The following is a 27220-nucleotide window of genomic DNA, read 5'->3' as shown; positions in this document are numbered from 1 at the left end:
GCTGGCAATGGGGAATTGAAAAACTTTAAATCCAGGAATTCGTTACATTGGGGTTCGTTACATCCAGGTTTAACTGTACACGTATAAGCCTGAAGCTTAGTCATGCCACAGAGTAGAATGGGTAAAGTACATTCCACAAACAAACGTACAAAAGGAACAAAACGACACTGATAACAGCTTGTTACATGAACAGGTTGGTCAATGCAGAATGATAAAATCTCGCAATGCCAGCATCAATCTCTGATCTGTACGGAGGAAGGCTATTCGAACTTGCACACATGCTGAGGAGGAAGAAATAAAAATCTGTTTGCTATGATGCGATGGTGCATCAGCTCTTTGCTGATCGATGCAGAATCGGTAGGGTCTGGACGGTAGTTGGTTCTAAAGCGAAGCTGTAGGATCAGTATGGACAGCAGCTGAGACTTCCGCAACATTTACGACTTCCCTGTGAACTACTAAGAAATCTCAATGTAATGATAGTCATCCTAGAGAACAATTTCAGTACACTTTTTTTTTTCAAGATATGTACATTAGGTTGAGAGCTACACAGTATTCACCAGAGTTAGCTTTTCTGTCAAGTTTGTCGAAACAAAATGTGCTGTGTAATTAATATTAGCAGTATCTCGATGTTCACTACAAAAGCAAAGATTACTGAAATCTTTTGAAAAGTGCATTAATGTGAAGTTACCAACGCACACTGTCACCACAGCCAAGTTTCAAAAACCAGTGACAGCTGATCCAGGAGCAATCAACCTATATCGAAACCAAAGGGCTTGCAACAGCGAAGGAACTTTAAGGGGGGATGCGGGGATTGGGTCGCGAACATCGCCAAAAAAAAAAAAAAAAAAAAAGATTTTTGGAAACTGCCTGCTTTGGCTTCCAGAACTCTTATTCTATGCTGTATAAAAATATCGGGACAAAAAACGGCCTCTAAAGGCACTAAAAAATTTTTTTCAGCAAAGGTGGAAGTGAAACCGATATGACCGAAAAACACCCGTTTTCACGACGCCACATCAGATCAAAGGGCAAAACCCAAGAGGTCCTTCTCTAGCAAGGACAGCAAGGAAGGGCATTGCGTCCGGTGCTTTTTGATGGACAGCAAGTGCTCCGTAAACTTTCAGAGCCGTTTTCTCTTAAGTGCATTTCAGGCATTTTCTGTTGCTCGAGGAGCGGATACCACTGCAACCACTTGATAGATTTTGTTCGTTTTTGGTGAATCCTTGAAGTGTTCTGCAGGGTAGGACATCTCCCGATTTTCAATTAAGGGCCTCATTTTTTAGTATTTATGCCAACGCTGGTTGTGTCCAAATGGTTACAGGTGAAAATAATGCTGTGTATTTATAAAACAGGGCTTAAAAAAGAATTCTAATGTCATACCCTGTAGTGTTCTTCTGACTAAAATTTAAAAGTATTCAGAACTTCCTACCATGTTCCGTCAGTTTGCTAGGCTTTCCACGAGTGGGCAACATGTAAATATGCGCAACACAATCTCTACTGAAGGTATTGCTATGTACCTTTTATTACCACCAGTGGGAGTGCTTTGCCTACCAAATTTCATTACACTACACCAAGAAATAGTTTGCTTTAATCCCCACCTACCCACTTAATAAACAATCCATTTTTATGCACGTTGTTTAACCAAGTTTGGAGCAATGATGCACACATAGACAGAAGAGGACGGAAGGTGCAACGGTGAAGAATGTACTTTATTCATGACCAAAAAAAAAACTTTCTTGCATGGACACGGTGGCTCCAGGACTTATCTTGCCATGCACGATTGAAAGCTGCATAAACACCAAAAAATACCACGTAGACTTTTTGCACAAAACTTGTGCTGTGATGAAAACGAGAAGTGTAAAAAAAGTGAAGCTTTGAGCTTGAAGCCTCTTTGCACTAGTCATTGCCGTTTTCGTGACAACTAGCCGGAGAACCGCTGCGGCTTCGTGACTGTGACTTTCGCCTCGGAGACTGCGACTGGCTCTTGCCACTGGCGACAGAGTTCGACCGTGACCGGCTTCGCGACCGGCTACGAGAGGAGCTCTTCTTGCCATCCTTGGTGGCCTTCCCATTCTCTTTGCCCCGTTTCGGCGAAGCCGAGCGAGACTTCTTGCGGCTACTGCTGCGACTTCGGCTTGACTTTGCTGGTGACTTTGACTCGTCCTTAGACTTCCGTCGGCTCTGCGAGCGACTCTGGCGATCCTTTGACGGTGTGCCTGAGGGACTGCGGGATGCCTTTTTGGCAGGCGACTTGGAGCGCGACTGGCTTCGCGTTTTCCGACTCTTGCTTCGAGAGTTTGATCGGCTTCGGCTTGCAGACTTCTTGCCATCAGACCGGCTTCGGCTGCGACTGCCTTCTTTCGTCTTGCTTGCAGAGCGGGATCGGCTGCGGCTATCCTTCTTAGTCTCGCTTGTGGAGCGTGAACGACTGCGGCTGGTTCGCTCCCGGCTCTTGCTGATGGATCGGGACTTGCTACGGCTTACTTGCTTGCGAGGTTCGCTCTTAGATCTGGATCGGCTACGGCTGGCTTCCTTCCGGCCCTTGCTGACAGACCTGGATCGGCTACGGCTTTCAGCCTTGCGGCGCTTGACAGATCGGGAACGGCTACGCGACTTGCGCCGTGGGGAAGGCGACCTCGAGCCACTGGATCGACGACGCCGAGATGCGCTTATGGAGCGGCGCTTTGCAGAGCGCGATCGACTGCGGGAACGTGAAGCACTGCGCGGCGGGGAGCGCTGCCGTCTCTGTGGACTGCGACTCCTCTTGCGTCTTGAGCCAGAGCGTGAGCGGCGGGTGCGCCTTGGTGAGCGTGACCTGGAGCGCTTCCGGCTCCGGCTTCGACTTCTCGAGAAGCTGGAAGAGCAGAATTTGAAGTCCCAAGTTTATTACGCGACACAACTGCAGATTCGCGCGTCATTTTCGTGCTGTTGAAGAGCAACAGAACATGCTGGCTTTCACAGTACGAATGAACTTGTTTTAATAGGTACATGCATCCAAGGGTGCCAAGCTTGTCTTAAAAAGCAAGCAAGAACACGTAAATTGAACAAAAACTGATTGATTGTGGGGTTTAACGCGCCGACGCAACGCAGGCGATGAGGCACGCCGTAGTGGAGGGCTCCGGATTAATTTTGACCACCTGGGGATCTTTATCGTGCGCCGAAATCTCGTACACACGGGCGTTTTTGCTTTTCGCCTCCATCAGAAAAGCGACCGCCGCGGCCGGGAATCGAACCCGCGACCTCGTGCTCAGCAATTTGAACAAAAACTGAGGATATGTGGATTGCAGCAGTATTGGTATTAGCAGCACCATAAGACAGCACACTTTTTGAACTTGCGTATACGATTCTCGCACTGCAAGAAACATACCATAATCACTTTTCTGGGTTCCATTAACCCAATACAAGCACTGCTGCCAGAAACGGAACCGACAACAGATTCAAAACTGCAACTGGTTGGACGAGCACAGCGCCACTGCATTTCGACAGTGCCAAGTTTCTGTAAGTCTGTTTTTCGAGTTTTCTGCCACACTCCACATACTCCCGCAATGTTCGCTTGCAATCGTGTTCTTGAAATTACTTTCATGTAAGCTTAACCCTAATTTTACGTGCCTCACATCCCAGTTGCACGACAAGGTTAAATTACAGTTCCACCAAAATAGTGTGTAGAATGTACTGTTAAAACACATGAAACTTGTGGCACACAGCAGCCACTGAGGGATACCTAGATGTAATGTTGTAAGTGTTACTCTAATTCCAACTTATTCTAGTAAACAGCATTCATAGAAAGCTCAGCTGTAGTGGCATCTAGACAACATTGCATGGGTAGGTACTAATCACCAATGATACATCCCACAACACAGGCCGTGCATGCAGCCACTTCTAAACACGTTCACAACAGCCATCCAGAGACAACAACCGCTAGTTAGCTGGTGGCGGATAGAGGAGACCACCACCAGAAACCCTCGAACCCAGTGGCACAGAGGCAAGAGAAAAATTAACCCCAGTTCCACCTAGTGAGTGTGAAATCTGCTGAAACAGGGAGCTGTGGTTTTCTTGTGTCAACTCAGACGTCAACGGCCGCTCGTCTAAAAATGGTAGTGCTGTAGCCGCGCACATTCTACAGTTCGCACAAAGGAATCGGCAGATAAACAGCAGCAGACTCCTTCCCCTAGCAGAAGGGAAGGGAACCCGCCCCTCCGAGACCACAGCTCCCTCTATTGGTGGGTCTGGGAACCCGCTCCAACCCCTGCGTGACGCAGGACCTACAGCAGACGGACACAAAGGCTCAGCTTACAACAGTTCTGCTGTTAAAACCAACCCCTTACCGTCTGATGGGCTTTTCCTCGATGACCCGGATCCGCCGCCCGTTCATATCGGTGTTATTCAGCTTCTCGATGGCTCGCTTCATGTCGCTGTACGATGCAAACTCCACCACCCTGCGAGAAAAAGACAAGCCAGCCACACCAATAGTGAAACAGAGCGAACAACTAGACTTCCTCAGGTACATCGTTTAACCTCACTTTTTCCGTGTTAACCCCTGAATTCACTTTCAAGGACCAGCCATGGCTTACCTAAAAATGCCACCCTATCTGCATGTTTTTTTTCTACTTCGTGCCTTTTTAGGTCTAAGCACATGTTGGGAAAATGAACGTACTAACCCAGAAATAGGACATATTTGTTTTCGCTTATGAACAGTTGTTTACCAGCCAAGGCAGCTGAAAAGCAAGGAGAAGCTCCGGCGAAAGGGAGAACATTTTGTGCAGTCGATTAAAGACCGGACAAGGACCAGTTCCAAGCAGTTCACATGCAAGAAGAATCATGACAACAGCTTCCAGCCCAAATGGTGCATTGCGCTATTTGCGTGCAAATTTAATGCTTGCAACGTGATGTGCTCCAAGCCAGGAACCAGACTGCCAAGCTAAAGTAGAAAATGCTCCAATGAGGGCACACTTCAGCTACATATACCGTATTTTATTCGATTATAAGGCGAGAATGCAGTTTGGAGAGAAAAAATCGCCACACACACACACACACACACATATATATACACACACACACACACGCATACACACAAAGCTTTTGAGACTACGAATTTTGGAGAAAACCTCGCCTTATATTCGAATAAATACGGTAGTGCCATGTGGAAAATGCAAGGTACACTTAAAACGCAATATCACTGCCATGCCATGCTGCCTTACTTTTTTACGACAGCCATACGACTGCATGGTGTTAGAAGTGGCAATCGCCAACAGCAGCACACATGGGCCAAGTTGAAAACCCAAAAAGCTAAGGAATGCACAATCAACGTGCACTGCCGATTTCATCTAAACACTATGGTTACTCGATACGACAACATATACATTTAAGACAACATATACAGAACACAATGGGTCAGATAATGGTTGGTAAGTCGGATGATAATGCTAATGATAAATGGTGTCAAGGGCTGGGTGATGAATTTAAAATGAGCAGTAAAAATTAAACCTCTGATAAATACTCAAACACAATTGCAACAGCAACTGAAAACAATACAACATGCAATTGCCTAACCCTACCGTAGCAACAACAGACGCAGAATCACACACTCCTAAAAATTAAGACAACTTCAACATGTCACAGCGTTAGGTTTAGAGGATAAAATCGTGCATGTTGATGCACCACTGATTTTTCCCACCACCCATTCGGTTGTCTCATTAGCAGCACAGAACTGCTGACAGCTTCCCCTCACAACAGCAGTAGTATGTTTGTGTTTATTGGCGCAAGGGTATCTACGACCGAAGAGCGCCCAGAACAGTCCTGATCATTACCACGCCAAAAATACGTAATCAGGGGCCCTAATCGATTACACAGCCCAACATTAAGACGCACGACTTCAAGCAGGATGCAAAAGCGAGTAAATGTTTTCACTGACCCTTCGTTGCGCCTGTGTCGGTGGGCGTCGGCGTAGGTCACCTCGCCAACTTGACGCATGCGATCTTTCAGGTCCTGGGGAAAAGAAAAGAATCGCAAGCGGGCGCCACCCCCCCAAGGGCACCAAGACGGGGTAAGGGACACAAGCTCACAGTTAGGCACGCCCAGAACACTCCCGAGAAAGACGACACAAAGAAAGCTTGAAAAGATGACCCAGACATGCTTGCTGCCAGAGTTCCGAAAGCTGGGTCTACGCATTCGTGCGTTGTGTGAGAACACACAAACCCGCAAATAGTTGCAGTTCGGCATCTGGTATGTAAGCCAAACAAAACAGTAGATAAACGTTGATAATAGCTACGTTCCAAACAACTTTCAGGCAGTCTTATTTTTGTCAATTGAAAAAAAAAAAGAAAAAGAAATTCACTCTTTACAGTGAAAATGCTAATGCATAAAAAAGCTTTTCAAGATGTCACAAGAAGTTTACAAGATGTTTACAAGATGTCATGCTATCAAGTTTATAAGATGTCAGAGTTCAAAAGAAGTTAGATGGCAACGTAAATATTGTGACAACAGTGCTCTTCTAGCCAGCTTTATTTTATCTGGGAGAAGGGCAAATTTATGTACCCAGGCAAACTGAGTTCCCTGTAGACTGGACATCCAACCTTAAAAAAGTAGTCTGGAGAGACGTTTACAAAGGCCGACCCAAAGCGCACACCCGCCTGGCAAGGGATACTGGCAAAAAGCACATTTCAAACAAAAGAAAGCCCCAGAATGAGGAAGTAATGGTAACTTGCACAGTGGACTGTTTGAAATGCAAACAGGAGGATGCACAGCGCTTGCAGAACAAATGCTTAGGCAGGAAAGAAGAAGAAACACAGGCACTGGCTTAAGTAAAACACCAGCAAACAGCGACCCTGTTCAGCCAAATACAAGTAAGAGGCAAGCTAGGAGGGCAGAAAAAAACTGACAGAAAATTAATCTGTGAAAGAAGGGAGAAACTTGCATTGCCCGAAAGCTCAAAACCAGAAAAAAAAAAAAGTTCTCTTGGTGCATGCACTTACGTTTGCTAACTGGTGCTGCTACAAGACAAACTGCTTGGGAAGGAAAAAAAAAAAAGAGCTGTGTGGCTGCAACAGCACAGAACACCACACTTCTGCATTTCCAGCAGGCCACCCATGCCGGTGGCTAACAATGATTACAGTCAACACGACTAAAACGGTTCCAATTGTACAGGCTCGCTACGACACCACCACTAAGATCCCTCTATTTCAAACTTTGAAGCTGTTTTGAAATCCCTATACCCTGGTCAAAACAAAGCGATTGCAGCCACACGTACACAACAGGCATTAAGATGTCTCCACAAGCAGCAAGCAAACGATAATTTTAAACGAAGCGGGCACCCGGCTGGGAGGTATTTGAGCACATCACAGGAAGGCAGGCGGTCCAGGAAGTGGAGGAAGCCACATGACAGGCATAGGGGATGAGGGTCTTGAAGAGGTGAGGAGGAAAGAGGAATCTTCAGTCACAGTAAAGACATGATGAGGAGGAGGAGGAGATAATCCGCATGTGCGTTCACGCAGTCAAGCACACCCCGCCAGCGAGAAAATTCCCACCATCCGGACGTAGCGGAGGATGGGAGGTCAAGGAGTGCGGGGGAGGTATTTACCTTGCGACCAGCGTTCACGCACACCGCTGGAAACCCCCGAGAGCACACAGTCCGAGAACAACGGAACAGGGGAGGTGGCCACGCAGTGCCGACTCACACCGCCCCCACCCCCGAGTGGACGGAGGGGGAGGACTGCGCAGGCGCACGCTCCATGAACCCCCGGGGGCGCCGAGACCGAGAACATCGTGGGGCCGCTCTCTTACCCAACCGGGACCATCGACCGACCAAGATGGCCCCGCACTCTCTCTCTCTCTCCCTCTCTCGCTCGCTACAAGCAAACAGCCTGGGTGATGCTGCCCCAAACCCCCCCCAACAAACCTGCGTCAACAACCACACCGGCTCGCTCGGCAACTGCCCACCGACACAGAGCAAGAACAAGAGAGGAGGGAAACGTCGCTTCCTAGGGCGGTCAGATAACGTCACAGGCAAGCGCATGGCCTAGGTCAAGCTCGCCGCATCTGTCGCGGGAGAGGAAACACCATGGCTGTGGCGATCAACATTTCATGACGCAAACCCGGATTGAATTGTGGCCGGTATTGTTTGGGTCACCAGGGGGCGCTACCCCCTCCATTGAAGCTGCAAAGCTTTCTAGTTTTTCGTTAGTTTTCATTGTGACATTATCTGGTCCTCACCCGTGCCAGCCGCAATAGGCTGTTCCGCCTCCTACACATATTCTCGCTATGTGCCCACCGCACAGTACTTAGCAAGGCCACATCTGGTCACCTGTTTGTCGTGGGCGCGAGAATGTTCGTCCGGGCACAAAAGCACACGACTAGACCAAACTTTATCATGCACTCTTGGCGCACTGTAACACAGGTGGCCCAATATGGCGGCACCTACACCGATGCGCCTCCATCCCCCCTCGGTCTACAATGCAGTCTACAATGAGCCACCCCAGGGGTGATTCATTGTAGACCGCAACTCGCTGAATCGTGCCGAGCTCACGAGATGCAGCAGCCCCTGCTAAGACTCGCACAAAGCCAAAGTTCGTTCCCTGAGGAAGCAGACAGACTGAGCGTACTATGTCCACTCACTATACACAAACTACCTTGACAGAGGCCTTGTGTGGCAATTTGACGACACATTGGGAGCTTTCCTCTTGACAGCTTGTGCTGCTGTTCACAGAAAGTGACATCTAGAGCTTTACACGAATCCTATTATCGCATCATCAGTTTAAACTTACTTGACGCCACATTCAAAACGGCTTTTCTTAACCCCGCAGCTCGACCTTCCCGCAATTACATCCTGTGCGTGCACGCTCATCCCAAACAGGATTAAAAAAATGTGCACCTTAGCAGTTGCCACAAACATCCATAAGAGTAGGGCTAGATCTTAAACAATGCTGTGACATCTCAAACAGAAAAGCAATAGTAAGGTCTTGTTTGAGTTAGTAACACGAAACAACAACCACACTCAACACAACACAAAAGACCTCGACAGTCCGCACCCCGTGGCACCAGTGCAAGACAACTCTGGTCACCCACACCAGGGTGGAACCAGGGTAGTGTTAGTGGGCAGCCGAAGCCGACTGAATGATACCGCCAGTTGGTGCACATAAATGACCGCACTAGAAACACCACACATCAAGAAGACGCAACGGCCCTCCCAACAGCATCCACGCTGACAGGGTTGAGGGGGACTGGTTAGTGGGACCGGTGCCAACGGGGGGGAGTCGCCGGTTTTACCTGCCAGCTGATTTGGCTGCTCAGATTCTCGATGATCACCCGGTAGTCCGTCCGTGTGGGCGGCCCGTACCTGTTATTGCCACTGCGGTTAGAGAAAACAACGCCCACACTAGGAACCACTCCACGTCGACTGCCACGCGTTCTGCTGCTCACGCATACTTTGGATTAAAATACACTCTTTTCAAGGGCCAAAAGCTCTACACAGTGGCCTACATGATCTAGGAATGCAAGCAAAAAAACAAACAAAATGCACAACAAGTTCTTCAATTTAAGAAAATTCTGCTGTTTAAGGGGAACACTGGTCTTAAAACATCTTCTTTTAATTTTCAAGTAAACTTTGAATATGCCATTGTTTTTCAGTAGGGCAATTAGTTCTAAAGGTGATGAGAGGTAATTAGCCCTATTTGGTGGAACAACAGACAAAACAGTGTGTCATAAAACTAATTTTTGTATTTTCCAATACTTTACGTAAACCCTGGTGAATGCAATAATCGAAGCGGTTTTTTGATGCATCGCTTGGAATTAATTTTACAGCTCATTAAACTTTAGTGTTCGAAGTGGGTGTTCGAAATGGTTCCTTGCCACTGATGCCAGCAACGATTTATGAGCTGTAAAATGAGTTCCAAGCAGTTCATCAAAAAACCGCTTCGATTATTGCATTCACCAGGGTTCACAGTATTGGAAAATCCAAAGATTAGGGCTCACAATATTGGAAAATACAAAGATTACAGTTTTCTGACCAACGGTGTCTTGTTTACTGTTCCACCAAATATGGATAATTATCTCTATCACAAGAACTAATTGACCAACTGAACAAATAGTGGCATATTTGAAACCAGTGGGAAAAAAGATGCTGAAGAGTGACATTTCACAGAGTTTGCTTGAAAATTAAAACAAGCTGTTTTATTAAGACCAGTTCACCCCTTAACTCTTTCGGGACCGCTCCATAGGCGATCGATCACATATGATCGATGGTTTCGCGAGCCTGCAAAATACAAATTTTCGCTCGATGGAACACCTAGCGACATCTAGGAGATAGTTTGAAACCTGGAGTTTTCTGTTCTGTGAAGTTCCTTTTTTATCGCCAGGTGGCAACGCATCAGATATTTTATTCTGACGGGCAGTGGTTTCGAATGTAAACAAACATGGCGTCATACTCGCGCAAGCGCGATAAGATATCCGCCTCGTCTCGTCTCGCTTATCTCCACCTTCTACTGTTGATTTTAACGATGAGAGTGGCAGTGAAGAGTTGGAATGCGGCTTTAGAGATCGGATTTCAGCTCGAGTGAGGTTTCAGGTGTCGATCAGCCTGGAACATCAAATCGCGCTCAAAGGTGAGTGTTGGTTTCAGTTTCAATTGGCTATAGAGTAGGTTTGTGCGCTCGAAATATGTTCTGGCTGGTTTATATTTGTTCGCTAGGGTGTTAACTACCTATGGTGGTGATCTCCTGCCACCAGCGCAGAAACAGGCCAAGTTTTCGCCGAGACGAGAGCCAGGCGTGTACCTGGGCGACGACGTAGCCAAGGCCTTAGTGCCAAAGAGATCACGCACAAAACAAAAAACCAGTTACACCTAGCCGCATCAAACTTTAGCGATAAAGAAACAAAGCATTGTGTTGAATTTTGTATATCCTGAAATAATTTTATTCTTTTTTAATGTTTTTATATTTGCGCTTTTTTCTAACTTTTTCTTTAGTTTTTTTGCGAATTTCTTACTTTCAGATTTTTTCATCGTTCTGTCGTCAGCGTTGAAGGAAAACTTGGTATTCTATGTCAAAGAACATATAATTAGCTGCATTTTGGTGTATGCTAAGGCAGGATGGTGCCTTTGCTTTATGTAATAAAAAATTTGTACTGAGACCTCTCTTTTTCATCACTTTTTCCGGCGGTCCCGAAAGAGTTAAGGCCAGAATCCCAGTGGCAAGGCAGGAATTCCTCATCTACATATTAAAACTTACTCCTTTTTTTTTCCAAATCAGGAAACGCCTCACCAAGGATAATTATGGTGCATTTACAAACCAGACTGAATAAATAACTCTCCCTATACTCAACCAGGTTTATCTATCAGGACTATTACTCCTGCTTATGCAGGTAGTTTCAATTTAGCGTAACATCATAGTTTAGGATTTATAACCGGATACGGCGTCCCCACTGCGAAACATCCCTTGCGTGCATTTCTCTGGCACGCACACAACAAACACCCCAAACACCCACCCGCACACACATCAGCTCCCGAGCTCTGCTGATGTGTGCCGCCCTTCAATGCAGCAAAGCACGTATACGTTTCAGCGCCAGTCGCCAGTAACTCACTTGTCAAGCCAGGTGCTTCGCTGTGGCGGAGCTCGCCGGGCTGTCCCGTGGGCCAACTCCACCACCACCCTGGGCAGAAGAAGCAAACAAGGCTTCAAAACAACGCACGTGACTTGTAAAACCTAGACGCAGAACCCACGTTGCAAGGGAGGGCACAGTCGCTAGGAACTTTGTTGCGCATGTGCCAGAAGCAACACAAAGGTACTCACAGCCTGATTTGAAGACAATTCAGTACACACAACTGAGCAATGTGTGTACTGTAAAACACCACTACCAGTTTGTTTTGTGTACTGCATTTTCCAGTCTATAAGTTGCACTTCTGTATAGGTCGCACCCCCCCTCAAAATGACGGTTTTTACGAAAAAAAAAACATATATAACTCGCACCGGTGTACAAAACGCACTTGTTAATCCGGTAAGTTCATAGAGGATCAGTTCGTTAGAAAGTGCGGCGATAGTACATGGTTGCGGCAGCCGCTGCCTCTGAACGCATCGCCCGGTAAGCAGTGCTAGACACGTGCATCTACCATCCAAAGTCTAGACCGAACTAACTTCTCAAAAATGGTTTATTGGTACACACAGATGGCATGTACTTACAGACGGTGTTTAGGCAAAACCATCGAAGCCTTCTTCCTCCGACTCACTAACAAATAATTCATTCAGTTAGACCATAGAGCTGTGTCTCTTAATGTACGCTGACATCACGCAGCACACAGGCACCTGTTCGCGTGCGCAACACGCACGGCCGCCACTTACTGGATTTATTCGATACATAAGTCGCACCGGTGGCCAAGACACACCAACGAAAATTTCAGAAAAAAGCCGCGCCTTATACACCGGAAAATACGGTAAAGCAACATGGTGTACTCCATTCCACTGTCGTGCGGCAAAGCGTATGCGGGGCAGACAGGGCGCTGCCTCAATGTTCATCTGCACGAGCATAAAAGCTCGTTAAAACAGGTGCCTTGTACACATTTGTCGGCCCACTGCTCCACGTGCGAGTCCGGAATTCGGTTGCACGACCGTAAACTTCATGCACACTAATTTTCCCACAAGAGAAATTGCCGAAGCCTTTGCAATCCGTAACCATCTTGACGCACGCGTAAGTGTGCCGTCACTTGCACTGCTTGATTCTGAGGTCAATTTTTTGGAGACACGATAATACCTACTCTCCACTTTCTTATTTCAAATTTTCTTTTTCTCAATGTGCTTATGGTGCACAACTCTCTGCGTATTTTCTGTTCTAATAAACATTTAGTCGTTAGCCAGCGCTCGTCCCGTGTTTTTCTGCTCGTCGTCTTGTTCCCTGCGCTGTTATATCATGAATTGCGCATCTCGCACCCCCACTATTCCATAGCAGGCGAACAGCCACTTACATGCCGGGCAAAGACACTTACACACCCATTGCAGCAATTCTTAATGCTCCACTCCTTCGACGAGGACTACAGCAAGTCATAAATAGCCTGGTTAAACACGAACACTTCCAACAGCGACGAACTGTTGGAGTCTCATCACTGCAACATGGGAAATCACTGAATACCTGTATAAAAATTCCGTTCTGTATTCTTTTTTTTTCTTAGGAGCTCCATAACTAGATCAAAATCACAGGCATAAAGACTGCGGTGCAAATACATACACATACCGAAAAGCACTAAAAAAATGAACCCGTAGTATTTATTTTAAATAACCAGATGAGATTTGCAGCTGATTGATTGATTGTGGGGTTTAGCGCACCGAAGCTACACAGGCGATGAGGCGTGCCGTAGTGGAACGCTCCAAATTAATTTTGAACACCTATGGATCTTTAACATGCGCCGAAACCTTGAACACACGGGCGTACGAGATTTGCAGCAGATGAACAATAAAAGATGCTGTAAAGTTTCTAAAAACACAAGAAGAATGGGCCTGCCTTACTAACCAGACATTTTCACTGTCTTCCCAGGCCATTTAGCAACACTGACCAAGGCCAGAAAGTACAGGCGGCAACACAATGAAGATTGTGTCTTGTAGGCACACAATTTTTGCCACTTGCGCTACGACTGTCAGTAACACGCCATGAGGCGATGCCTTTGTAGCATCCCTTTCACCGTGACGACCGGTCTACGACTAGACCAGCCCATTCACGGTCTTTTGCACATGTGTTTTCACGTTTGAACTAATCGTCCCTCGGAAAGTTTTCCTCGTTTAGTTTTCTGATACAGTTGGACGAAAAACAGCAAACATCTCGGTAACGACAGACGACAGGGAACACATACTTCGGAATGTATAAACAAAATATGACATGCAATATCCCACGTCCTTGTTTGGCAAAACATTCACTGTATTCATTCTCGGGGCGCTCTACTTAGTATCCCAGGCGAAAATATGTTTTTTTTTTTCTAGCTGGATTATTGAACCAGAAATTTCCTCTAGCTAGAAATATTCTGGCTAGAAATAGGAAGATTTTCTAGCTAGAAAATCAGTTTCTAGTTCATTTCTAGCAAGATTGAGATTTACTTCCAGCTAGCATTTGTCAGTCCAGCTAGAAAAAGAAAAAAAAGCCCGCAAGCTGGAAATAATAGTCTCTAGCTAGACTAAGAATTTTTCTATTTACAAGCTGTCGATTCCAGCTGGAATGTCAGAAATGAAGCCGGAAATTATGACTTCTCGCAAGAAATGCTCTTTCCATTTTTCCCGGGGGATTACTGCACATTTTACAGCTATTATTACACCAGAAATAGACAAGCCTAAAAAACGGAATCAGATAAACACAAGTTGGACAGCGGCGGCAAAACAGCGAACGCGCGATATTACACTTCCAAAAAAACTTCCGGCCGCCCCAATCAACGGTGCGCACGTTTCAACGCCAATTCCACCAAGCCACGTGAGGCAAGCACGCAGAAAATCACCGCGACATCTACGCACCGCTCGCCGTCCAATTCTCGACCGTTGAGCTCGTACACAGCATCGTCGGCATCTCGGTAATCGTCGAACTCCTGGAAAACGCAAGAAAGAAACATATTCGCAGCTGCGCAGCCTCGAGAGTCGCGCGCAGCTGCAACACATATTAAAACCGCACTCACCACGAAGCCGAAACCGTTCTTGAGAAGAACTTCGCGGATCTTGCCGAAACCGCGGAAAAACCTCTCCAAGTCACGTTCCCGAACTCGATAGCTGAGATGTCCGACGTAAACTCGCGTCATCGCTGCTCAAACCCTGCGCCACATCCAGGAAACAGCGATCCTGCAGATTCGAATGTAACAACTGCTTCGAGCAGCCCGCTTGAAGCGAATCAGAGGGTGAAAATCCCAAGTGTTTCGAGATTCAAAACTTACCGCAGAAGAGGTGATAACGCCGCAAACAGACCTTGACACACTGAGAAGTTACGACGGTGCGATAGCAGAATGTTCCAACGTGCTTACTTCGAAGCGGACTAGCTCAGCTGACAAAATGCGTATTTACCCCAAAGCGGACAAACTACCCGTTCAGAACGTTCACGTTGAGAGAGAGCCCAGTACGAGCCGAGTGTTGCGGGCGAAAGGCACGAAAAAGTGGTTTCGAATGCGAATCACGGCTGATCAGCTGACCACAACACCAACAATTCTGTTCGCCATATTGGAAGTCGCAGCAAAAATCTCACGTGCGCTGATCGACAACTTGCGCCAAATACTTTCTTTTTTGCCAAAATAAAAAATTTTAATGAGTTAAAAATTACTTGTGGTTTTTATTAAATAAAAAACGGTAGTTAAGTTTTGTTAAATAAATGTGTAAATAATCTGGCCAATCATGTACTAGAAAGGACTAAAGTGCAGAACGTTGATGACTTTATTCGTCCAATCGTAGCCTCCGTAACACCGGTGCAACGAAGGTGACGGCCAATGGGCAGGCGAAGAATCGCTGGGGCCGGCTTGCTGGAAGGTTTTGAAAAAGCGTGCGCGCTGTGAGAAACTTTCTGCATGGTTTTCGATTTTCTACCGCGAAGAAAGAAAACGACGACTATTACCATGCCCGCGCCGCTCATGATACGCCGCTGGCGCGCGACTCAACGCTGAGTTTGTTGCAGCCGCAGCAGACGTGATGCTCGTTTTCTCGATGGGTAAGTCCGGCTGTTTCCGGTGCCGCGCTGCCATTGTCCTGTGTGTTCTGTCTGGACGCGTTTAGTTTACTGTGCTTGTGAAGCGCTGTTTGATTCCGACTTTCGCCTGGTGGCAGTTACAATGCGCACTTCGAGCGCCGACTCCACTGCCGTGGCCACCGCCCATCTGGTCCCCGTTTAGCTGTGCCTTGCCCCACGCAAACTGCACGTCATTTTTAAGTGCAATGAAAGGCCGAGTGACCATATTCCTCCGACCCCAAAGCGGGATGGGGATTGTGTGAACGCTCAAACCAAAATTCTCTCGGTACCCGCCGCGGTGGCTCAATGGCTAAGGCGTTGTGCTGCTGAGCACGAGGGCGCGGGTTCGATTCCCGGCCACGGCGGCCGCTTTTCTGATGGAAGCGAAAACGCCCGTGTGCACGTGATTTCGGCGCACGTTAAAGGTCCCCAGGTGGTCAAAATTGATCCGGAGCCATCCACTACGGCGCGCCTCATCGCCTGCGTTGCGTCGGTGCGTTAAATCAATATGCTGTCGGTAGACAGAAAGACCCGACAGTGTCGCTTCGGATACACCTGGGTCACACCTTAAACCAATGGCTGAGTAGGGGAATTAGCGGTCAGCGGTGCAGTTAGGCAAGTGTTTATTTGTTACTCCTTATTACGAACACAACGAAACAGGAAAAAAGACTCAGCAGGACGTGAATACGCCTGCAGATAGCAACTTGTGCTGCAGGGACGACTAATTTTGCCCGTCACCGGGATCACTTGAAAGAGGCGTGCCGGGGCATAAATGGGCAGCCGGGTCGGCACCATTCGGTCGTCTTGCTTACCGAGAGTGTATCACCTTGTGCGAGCAAGTGAAGGTGCATGCAGTTAACCCAGCCTACGCCTGGGCAGCGGGCACGTTTTCACGGGGTGGTGCTGTAATACCTTTTGGATTCAGCTTGCATGGAATCAAGACTTGCACCCGCCGCGGTGGCTCAGTGGCTAAGGCGTTGCGCTGCTGAGCACGAGGTCGCGGGTTCGATTCCCGGCCGCGGCGGCCGCTTTTCTGATGGAGGCGAAAAGCAAAAACGCCCGTGTGTACGAGATTTCGGCGCACGTTAAAGATCCCCAGGTGGTCAAAATTAATCCGGAGCCCTCCACTACGGCGCGCCTCATCGCCTGTGTTGCGTCGGCGCGTTAAACCATACAATCAATCAATCAATCAAGACTTGCTCTCGACAGTACCTGCTTAAGCCATGGTATGGGTTAAAGGAGCCATGAAGAGAAAACACAAGTTTGGTTCATTCAAAAGATTGTCTCGTTTGACACCACTTTTAACGTAAACTTCGCTCAAATAAGCTACATAATTAGGAAAAACGGGAATGGTCATGCGACCCACCAGCTCATTTCCCGCAACAGAACCTATGATGTCACATGAGCTAAGCTCTGCGATTGGCGGAGGCTGGCAGAAGCAGACGCAAATTAGGTAGAGCTTACAAACTAGACGAACGAGCGATTTGCGCTTAAATTTAGGGCACATTCTTTACAAAGCAATAAGAATGATGGGACAAACAGTGGAAGTTACGAAAGCACATGCAAACATAGAAGTACTGATGCGTTCTGCTGTTCGTACTGCGCACAGCATGCTTGGTTTAGCTGCACAGCACTACGGGGCTTGGGGTTGTCTCAGACAACACTGGCCGATTGACGCAAGCAACGGTGTCTTACGTGACCCCATTTGTCGAGCGAGCACCGTTTCAGGGAACGAATATTTTCTCCCAGAACAAAAATAAGCCAGGTTTAAATGCGGGCAAAAACAAACCAAACGCTTGCCACGGTATGGTGGCGCCATCTAGGTTACGGAACGTAGAGAAACGCGGAAACAAACCAACACCGCTGTACAGGGTGGAGACAACCTTTGAACGGTCCCGTGCCGGCGCAATTGGGCCAACGGGCTCAACGCGTTATTCTTTTCGTTTCCCACAAGACCTAGCAACGCGAAACAGACAATATGATTCAAACTTCTTCAGTAAACCGCGTTGCGGCGATAATTTTAGCGCGGTTTTGACACAATGACTTGCTTCGGCGGCGAGCGAGCAACCGAAAATGGCGGCGCCAGCGTATACGTGTCTCTACCCTGTACGGCGGATGCGTGCATGCAGGTATTCTAGGCTGCAGAGCGGTTGGTTCCTGTGATGTCATTTGGGACCACGAAAACGCACGATTGAGTGGGAAAATCAAAATTTTAACCTAAATCGTTTAATTTCTCAGTGAATAAAGCACTGTTTGTATCCGGACAAGCGCTGGGGGCACTATAAAACACGAAATCTTTCGAACAAAACCAACTTGCATTTTCTCTTCATGGCTCCTTTAAGCCATGGTATGGGCGCCAGCAAAGTTGAATGAGCTGCAAAATTAGTTCCAAGCGGTGCACCAAAAAAAACAATTCTCTTATTGCACTTACCAGGGTTCACAGTATTGGAAAATGTAAAAATTAGTTTTATGACACTGTTTTGTCTATTTTTCCTCCAAACATGACTAATTACCCTTAATTTTCTTGGCAACTAATTGACAGACTTAAAAGGGGGAAAAGCAGCAATACGGGCAAGTTTCACCGAGTTTACTTGAAAATTACAAGGAGCTGTATTAAGAGCAGTGCCCCCCTTTAAGTTCAAATTTCAATTCTCTCACCGAATTGTTTTTCCTTGACATCTGCAATGACATCACAGGAACTACTCTGCAGCTGATTGGGGAACCTTGTTTACCGTTAGTCAATTTAGATGGCGGCACCATACCGCGGCAGGCCGTTTTCTGCGTTTGCTTTGTTTTTGACCACATTTGTACCTGGCTTGTTTTCGTCAAGGTAGAAAATAATCTTTTTTGCGAAATGTGGTGTTTGCTCGACAAATATGGCCAAGTAAGACACCGTCGCCTACGCCAATTGGCCAGTGTCGTCTGAAACAACCCAGAGCGCCACAGTGCTGTGCAGCTAAAACAAGCGTAGTGCACGCAGTACCAACAGCAGTACGCCTTGGTACTTCTATGTTTACATTTCGTAACTTCCACTGTTTGCCCACCATTCATACTGCGAATAAGAGAAGGTGCCCTAAATTTCAGCGCAAATAGCTCCTTCGACAAGCTTATAGCCCTGCGTAATTTGCGTTTGCATTTGCTGGCCTCGGCCAATCATAGCTGGCACTAATGACATCTTAATTTCTGTTGCGGGAAATGAGCTAGTGGGTTGCATGGCCATTCCCTTTTTTTTTTTTTTTTCCCCTAATTATATAGCCTATTTGAGCGAACTTTACGTTAATAACACGTAAAGAAACGTGTTGCGCGAGACGGAAAATGATAGTTACCTAATGTCTTCACCGCCCCACTGCTGGCAAGGTGCAAACGAGGAAATGGCTAGGATGAGGTAAATGCGCCGAATGTCTGGCGCTTTACGTTTGCATTTATTTATCTCGATCGTAGATGTGGCGACGACGTTTCTCACTGCCGACAGCGCGTCTCGACGAGTGGCGTGCGGCACCACCGCTCACCACCCGTTTCAATTTGGCGCCACGGCGTCCTGGAAGCAGACGACACGCCTCCGTTGCTATAGCAACGGGGCGCAGAGAGCAGTGGAAGTGCGAAACATCCCCCTCACGAGGGGCACGATCAAATGCAGAGCATTTCCGGGGGTGCACGGCGTTAAGTAGTTTGCGTTACGTTAATGTTGTTGCACTTGTGGCAACTGCTGACGAGAGCGCGCTTGTCAGCAGTAATTTGAATGAGTCAACGATATAAGGCGCGTTCGTAGCGTCCCATTCTGTGTCGGCTTTGTGGCGCAGTGGGTAGAGCACCATGTACATTGCGTTCCACCCGCAGGGTCGAGGGATCGAAACCTGGCGCCGGATAGTATTTTCTTTTATATAGTGTAGGGGGAGGGGTGCGGACTACGACTACGGACGTCAACGCAGGTGACATCGTGAGTTACTGAAATGCTCTGGATTTTAAAAATTGTCAGTGTGGTTCTAACGCGGCCATCTTTCCAATGAACCAAACTTCTGTTTTGCCTGCATGGCCTCCTGTAACGACATTCCACCGTAACTGCTCTTCCTTGCGCAGGTGTCGAGCCACACGCCCTCTAGACGTCCGCAGCAGCACTCGACGTCCGCCTCTCCCTCGGCCGAACGAAATGGCGTTCAACCCGTCGTCCGGCAGCCAGGCAGGGCCGTCGTCGCGGCCGCTGAAGCGCCGCTCAAACGAAGGAGCGCCGCCGCCTGTCGCACCCAAGCGCCGTCGATCGGGCCCGGCACCGCCGTCCAACCGGGTGAACGTCGCCGTGCGCGTGCGACCGCTCAACGAGCGGGAGGTGGACAGCGCCAGTGTTGTGCGTGTAGTTGATGAGGCATGCCTGGTGTTCGACCCCGCGGAAGAGGCGGAGCCCTTTTACTTCCAGGGCCAGCGGGCCTGTGGCGGGCTCGTCAGGCCAAACAAGAATCAGACATTTATGTTTGACAAGGTGAGGAGGGCGTTGTTGTTGTTGTGAGACCTCCATTCACAAAAGGGGAGGCTTTGGGCCGAGTGGGGAGATGGGGGATGTTGCTTGAGTTCATATTGTTCGGGATTGACTTATTAGCAAAGAATTGAAGCGCTAGGACAATAGGACAAGCGAGTCAACACACACACAAGGCGCTTACTCGCCTTGTTGACTCGCTGGTCCCATTGTCCTAGCGCTTCAATTCTTTGCCGTGTTCTACCAACAGGCCCAAACCAGCACCCTCGTGAGTTAGTGGCCTCAAGAGGGGCTCTTTGGAGACTTCAGCGATATGCAGGGGAAGTGTACGGCTCGAAGTGCTTAGTAGGCCGTAGCGAGATGTGCTGCATCTTCTTTCAAAGCAAGGATGCGCGTTCAATTCCTGGCCACGGCGGCCACTTTTCTGATGGAGGCGAAAAGCGAAAAGCTCCCGTGTGTTCGATATTTCGTCATGGTTGCGGCAATTTTTCTGCCGATGGCAAAAACGCAAGTGCCTGTGTGTACGCAAGTTTCGCAACGTTAAAGACCCCAGGTCATCTCAATTATTTCCATTACCCAGGTATAGCTTGAGTGCATAAATTAGACGCAATGTGGGCTGGAAAAGTGAACTACAAAGACGTGCCTTCCACTGTGAAGGCACATGCCATCGCCTGTGAAGCGTCAGTGCATCAATTCTTTAAAAGCAAAGCATTTGTTTTCTTTTTCTTTTTGGCTACGAAACTCGCTTGCGGTGCCTGGCGGGCTATCTAGCCTCTTATGCTAGGCCATCTACCACCAACCATACTGTAAAGTGGGCACCACAGCGCAACGGGGGTTGTGGCAGTGAAGCGAGCTTTAGTGCGAAGCATACTCCCGCTGCTCGCACTCGCACCGCTACAAGATTTATTTTGAGCAAGGATCGAGGCACCCTTATCTGTGGATGCCTGTGAGCTAATAGGGGTCACGGAGCAAGAATAAGATAAGATAAAAAATAAACTAGGCTTCGTAGCGGGGCCAGATAATGTCGCGAGCGCTCATCATACATTAAGCTAGCGCCATCTGCCGCGGATGAAAAAACTGCGCGGCCGCCGAAATCGGCATTTAACTGCTCAGCCACGGAATAAGTGCGGCCGCTATTACTTCGTCCATCAGGTGCCGGTACCCTCTCGTTCGCCATCGCAGCTACGAAGCTTTGCAGTCCGCCTTGGTTTTCATTGTGACATTATCTGGTCGCTCGCCCACGCTTGTCGAAATGGGCCGTTTCGCCTCCTATATATTCTTGCTCCGTGTAGTGGTTCTCTCGGGCTAAAAATTGCTTCATGTTTAGAGACAACCAGTGACCATGTAACTGTGCCCCCCCCCCCTTTTTTTGTCCAATATTTACCCAGTATTGCGGGCTCTAGACAAGCATCGAATTTCGTATGCCGTAAAACGGTGTCCAACAGCGCAACAATGGTGCACGCCATTCGTGGATCTGTTTTTAAATGTGGGAGTGTTTAAAGGGGCCCCCCAACTGCTGTGACTCGGTGATTAAGGTGTTGAGGTGCTGGTCATGAGGTCGCAGGTTTAATCCCAGCCACAGCGGCAGCCATTTTTCCTTCTTCTGCCAGTGGCAAGAACGAAAGTGCCTGTGTGTATGCAATTTCGGCAACGTTAAAGGCCCCAGGTGATCTGAATTATTTCCATCGCCCAGGCCCAGCTTGAGCGCGTAAATTAGAGGCGTTGTGGGCTTGAAAAGGAAACTACAAAGGAGTGCCACTTGTTTTCTGGTGATACAGTGATTGACAGTTGGCTGCGGTACGAAAACTTATACGAAAGCAATTCAAGCTTTTGTTGTGTAACACAGCAAAGCTACACCAGTGCTGTGAGACACGCTGTAGTGGAGGGCTACGGATTAATTTCGACCACCTAAAGGCCCGGTGCCGAAATATTGACACATGGGTGCTTTTGCTTTTCACCTCCATCAGAAAAGTGACCACCGCGGCTGGGATTGATCCCCCTGTCCTTGGGCTCAGCAGCACAATGCCTTAGCAACTGGGCCACCGTGGCGAATAACTTGTACGAAACCAATAGCTTGGTGGCCGGAGATGCAGTGTCTCCAGAGTTTCTTGCGTGTAACAATGCACCACTCCTCGTACTTAAGACCATGAAATTCTGCCCGCCTGTGCTTTCTGCAGCAGTGGCCGTTTGGGTACAAAGGGATACCCAAATGTGGGTGTGTCCACGCACACAAGCCATCGTTTGCAGGAACGCTATATCGTCCAAACCAAGAACAGAATCCAAAGCAAGGCGCCCTACTAATCATTGCTATGCTTGGCCAGTGTTAACTACTTTCATTTCCTGCTGCAGTGTGCAAGGAATTGACGCCGTCCGTCACCACAAGGCAGAAGCAGAGTGCCTCAGACATTTGATTGGATGTTAAAGCTTTCGCATACACAACCAGTGGCCTCTCACTTCTTTTTGTTTCCTGTTTGCGCAAGAATCGTGCGAAGTGCTCATTGGTCGCGGAGGGACATGTTTATGCGAGGTACAATTGCTGCACGTCTCTAGAAGGATCCTGTCAACAGCGGTTATGGGTTGATGTCGGTTAAGTGTTGCCTAGGCAGCTCCGCATGTCCAGTACATACCACTTGATTTTGGCTTCTAAAGTGTTTTTCTTGCATTTTCAGGTCTTTGACGAAAGCAAGGACAACATGTACATCTACGAGCACACGACCAAGGACATGCTCAAGACTCTGCTGGATGGCTGCAATTGCTCAGGTAAGCGTTCCTCTGTCCTTGGATGTTGCCTGGCAGTTGTGGTTGATGGTGGTCTTTATTTACGCTACTGTTGAGGCAGGCTAGTACGCCTGTCACACGGTAAATGTAATGCCATTGAAAGCAAAGGACATAAATGGCATTCGATTTGGTCGCACTGGTCTACACGGCAAACGTCATTTGGCAAATGTCATTTGGCAATGATAGCAGTGACGATTTAGCAACTCTCAGACTTCCAAAATAGTAATGCAGATACGTCCATAATGTTCTTAAACATTTTTCTTCTTTAAAACGAAATAAATTGACTCTTGCAATGACAAGTAGCAAATCTGTATCTTGGGGGCAGAAAAAATAGTGAAGCTTTGCAAAGGTTGTGGAATATGTGGGGTTCTTGGCGACCTAGCCAGTACTCCGGCGTAGGCCACCACGCTAGCTCCCGGTGTGTCAACCACGTGGGCCCCCGCACCTATGGCAGCCCAGCGAGGTTCGCCAATACGAGAACACAGTAGACAGTAGTGCCGAAGCACAGCCGTTTATTTGGGGAATCCCAAAGCATGCGAGCACAACGTTCGACGGGGTTCACGAATCGCGCCGTCCTGGTCATGATCGCAAATGGGAGACAGGCACTCGCAGCGCACAACAAACAGTTCCCACCTGAGATACATGGTCGCCACCACCACCACGTTGTTCAACTGATGCTACCCAGACCGGACCTCCGGTCAGTCTCTCCCTCTGTCTTCCGCCCGCACATGCTCGTGCAGCCAGCGCGCCTATCCAGCGCACAGACCGGTGGTGCCATCTTTTGGGGGCGCCGACGAACCAGCGGAGCACCAGACCGGTTTCAGCGCATCACGTCTCTCCTCATGCGCACCAGCTCGTGATCGCGGGTCACGGTTCTTCACGATTCCCAACAAGGTGTAATTTGCAAAGCTCAAAAAGGCATTTACAAAATGCAGAGAAAAATATGAATTTACCAGTACGTATTACGCACGGTGCACTACAGCTTACTATTAAACTTCGTAGTTTGGTGACAGACCACTGCTGTCGAGGCTACTCGCTCGTTCGAAAGCTAATGCAAATGTGTTCACTGAACTCGATCAATCTCTGAATGCCATTCACATAAATGTCATTTAGTATTCTCGTCTAATGCCACACTAATGATGTTCACAGCTAATGTCACTCGCTCTAAATGTCATTAGATTAGCCATATGACAGGGTATAAGACTTGATGGCATTGTAGGCTGATTTGTCCCGTACCTTACTGACAGGAGCTTTATGGAAGCCTTTGCAGATCTCAGACTGGTTTTCTGCACTCTTGGCATGGGCAGTCTTTCCATCTCTTGACCCCCCTCCCCAAAAAATGGTTGTGATTGCTTGCAGAAACTTTTGGTGCGTGAATTATTATTGCTGGTTGGGTGTTGTTTGTGGTCGGCATCATGTCGGCTTATGCCTACAGTTTAGAGTAGCTTCTGGACTACAGCAGCAGTACATGCGATCGTCAGTCACTTAAGCTTTTCATTGCTCTATACTGCACAAGTTGCTGTAATTTTGAGCTCGAACGCAGTGTAGGTAGGAAATTTTTTCGACTGAAACCCTTCTGCTGCGTGATTGAGCTGAATGTGTGTTCCAGAAAAAGAAAAAAAATTTGCGAATGCATCACACAGGTGGGAATCCAGTTTAGCAGAGTGGTGCGGAGTGCACTGAGAGACAAGAGACACGGAGAAATGTTAGTGTCAATCCTTCTGGCGGACGAAAGGTCAACAGCATCGCAAGTTCTTGACGTGGGCCGTTGTGAGTGGGAAGGGGGGCAGCTAAGGCAGGATAATTTATTTACACTAAAAACGCCTTTCATGAAGGCTAGTAGCGACTGGTTTTCAAAGGTTTTCAACGGCTGACGACAGTAGTGTCTGGTGAACAATTGGGACAGTGCATGCGGCCAGACAACAGCAGCAGTGCCTGAAAATCCTGTATGTGGCTAAGGTTCCGCGTATTTTTATGCTCCCGCAACAAAAGCACAATACACCCTCTTTCTCCGCACTCCAGTTGCGTGTCTAGCTAGTTTTGTTCGGCTCCCTGAGGCAGAATATTTGTCTGTACGGGAGTACAATCCAGAGGCTTCGCGTCTCTTTGAAGCGCAAGGCTTTCCATAGCACGAGGCATTCGGTATGTGCCTTTTGTTCATTTGTTTGCGTGTTCACCCTTTCTCTGTTGTTGTTCCAAGCACATGTGTGCCTTGCTTCCTTTCCTTTCCACTGTTTCGTAGTGGCAGCTACATTGCACGGCGTGTAGTTTTTTCCGCCTGGTGGCAGGTACTTTGAAATGTCGCACGTGTCTAGTTTCGTCCTACTCCTCAGGGCTACGGCACTCGTCCACAGTGAGGTGTGTAGAACCAGAAAGACGAGATAAAAAAATATGGGTGTGTACCTTTTGTCGCAGTGGTCAAGACACCAAATGAGTCCGTACCTTTATTCAGAATTCCGTTCCACCTCAGCTTTGCTGGTCATCTAATTCTGCAGACTGGAGGGGTGCATAAGTTTTAAAAACAATAATCTTTCTTGGGCTACTTAAACACAAATTTTGGTCTGTCTGTCTGACTCGATTCAGCCGCCCGGCCAAAGTGAAACTGAAGCTGCGCAATAGTCTTGCATACCCACAGCCAAATCTAAACGTCTAACTCCAGTGTCAGTGTTCATACTCGTCAACATTGCTGAACAAGAACACGACATTATGCAAATATAAAGCATAAAATAAATACATGAGTGATGTTTAGTGTTCCTTTAATAAAAAATTCATGGATGCTTAATTTTTCAAATGAAATACTACATCAACTGCAGAAAACCGTCGCGTGCTGTTGCCAGCGCTACCTCCTGGCGGCATCTAAGAAATCAAATGGCAGTAGCAGTGAAAGGTTCCACTAGATGGGATCCACGTTCCGCTTAGAACGCTCATGGAAGAGGGCAACATGGTCTTATAAATGTTGTAGTAGAGTGCCTCGATTCGCGCGCGTCTCTACTGTACAGCAGCGCTGGCATCGAGACAGCCGACTGGGAACGCGGTAAAGTTAATTGACTTGAGAAAACCTCCAGCGTGTTAACATGGGAGGAACAAGACTGGAGAGGAACAGCGCACGAGAAGTGAGCGGGAAAGAGAAGGGAGGCATTTACTTGGCAGGGGCGCCAGTTTCGTTGCAGGTGTCTTTCGTCGACACCTGCAACGAAAGGAGCAGATACGCAGCCATTTTTTTTCTCCCCCTCTCTGTGTGCACAAGCTCAGCCATTCTCGCCCACTGCCGTAGTCCAGAAGAAGCGATGCATTGGGTCGAAGCTTGAAACGTTTGGGGGTTTCCCCTCGCTGTGTTCTTGTTCCAGTGCTGGCGTACGGTGCAACGGGTGCCGGCAAGACGTTCACCATGCTGGGCTCGGAGGAGTGCCCGGGCGTGGTGTCGCTGACGGTGAGCGAGCTCTACCGGCGGGTGGATGAGCTCCAGTCGGAGGGGCAGAAGTGCGACGTGGCCGTGGCCTACTTCGAGGTGTACAACGAGGTGGTGCGCGACCTCCTCTGCCCCGGCGGCTCCCCGCTGGTGGTCCGCGACGACCCCTCCAAGGGCATCGTCATCTCCAACCTCTCCACCCACCGGGTGAGTGGTGCGTCCGCGTCGCTCTTCCAGAATCCACAGCTCTTGAAGGAGCCGTGAAGAGAAAATACAACTTCGTTTAATTTGAAAGAAATAGGATTGAGTATCTCACTCAGCTCCATTACAGCCACAAAATATGTTTTTTTTAACGAAAAAAAAGCAAGAAGTATTTGAAAACTTTCAAATTTAGCGCCACAGTGACGTGCTATGAGCAAGAATGACGTCATACGGGCCAACGATAAAACATAATTTTCAGTGCGTTAACTGACTGTTAGCATTCAAGTGATGCGATCAAATGGAACTAGAGGCCCCATTACAGACGTCCAGTCATGTGTCGTCGCAACAGGTCAGTTAGGCGGCCGCCAGTCGCACGAGGTTCCGTGACGTCATAGAAAAGTTGCGGGAAATTGGCTAGGGGGTCGTGACTGCTTCACACGTTTCCTTTAATATCTCCGTTATTTGTTCGAAGATTGCGATGATATTGGTATCGTTGTTATCGGGACTACGCAGTCTTTCTAATAAACCCAACTTGTGTTTTGTATTCATGGCTCCTTCAAAGGAGCTATGCAGACAAAACACAGGTTTAATTCATTTCAAAGATTGCCTCATTAGAATCGTACCGACGCCACTTTTAACGTAAACTTCGCTTAGGAAAAAAAAAAGGGAATGACCATGTGACCCACTAGCTCATTTCCCGCAAC

The 27220-nt window shown here is 48.0% G+C and overlaps 2 protein-coding genes across 5 annotated transcripts in view; one reads left to right on the top strand and one right to left on the bottom strand.

Annotated features, from left to right (window-relative positions):
• Window positions 1-1685: 1685 nt before the first annotated feature.
• On the bottom strand, window positions 1686-15179 carry LOC144142761 (uncharacterized). Of its 3 annotated transcripts, none has more exons than XM_077674459.1 (8): window positions 14882-15179; window positions 14630-14789; window positions 14472-14542; window positions 11569-11637; window positions 9259-9340; window positions 5909-5982; window positions 4323-4433; window positions 1686-2851 (listed from the first exon to the last, which is right to left on the bottom strand). In XM_077674459.1, the coding sequence occupies exons 2-8, from the start codon at window positions 14747-14749 to the stop codon at window positions 1894-1896; spliced, it is 1485 nt and encodes a 494-aa protein (XP_077530585.1). In that variant the 5' UTR covers window positions 14750-14789; window positions 14882-15179; the 3' UTR covers window positions 1686-1893. The 3 variants fall into 3 exon arrangements, with proteins under 3 accessions (XP_077530585.1, XP_077530587.1, XP_077530586.1); XM_077674461.1 differs by having other exon boundaries at window positions 9259-9328; XM_077674460.1 differs by having other exon boundaries at window positions 14630-14762.
• A 188-nt stretch (window positions 15180-15367) lies between these two features.
• Window positions 15368-27220, top strand: part of LOC144142759 (uncharacterized) — a 46468-nt gene continuing 34615 nt past the window's right edge. Inside the window, exons 1-4 of one of the 2 annotated variants that reach the window (XM_077674457.1) lie at window positions 15368-15642; window positions 19738-20134; window positions 22798-22888; window positions 26254-26522. In XM_077674457.1, coding sequence (XP_077530583.1) covers window positions 19808-20134; window positions 22798-22888; window positions 26254-26522 — 687 coding nt within the window. In that variant the 5' untranslated portion in view covers window positions 15368-15642; window positions 19738-19807. The remainder of the gene's footprint in view (window positions 15643-19737; window positions 20135-22797; window positions 22889-26253; window positions 26523-27220) is intronic. The other variant, XM_077674458.1, reaches the window with a different exon arrangement.

The sequence above is a fragment of the Haemaphysalis longicornis genome, unplaced genomic scaffold, assembly GCF_048455015.1.
Source record: "Haemaphysalis longicornis isolate Haplotype H1 unplaced genomic scaffold, Haemaphysalis longicornis Haplotype H1 scaffold_6, whole genome shotgun sequence".
Taxonomy (NCBI): domain Eukaryota; kingdom Metazoa; phylum Arthropoda; class Arachnida; order Ixodida; family Ixodidae; genus Haemaphysalis; species Haemaphysalis longicornis.
Note: the sequence above shows the minus strand (reverse complement) of the source record. Positions and strands in the feature narration are given on the sequence as shown.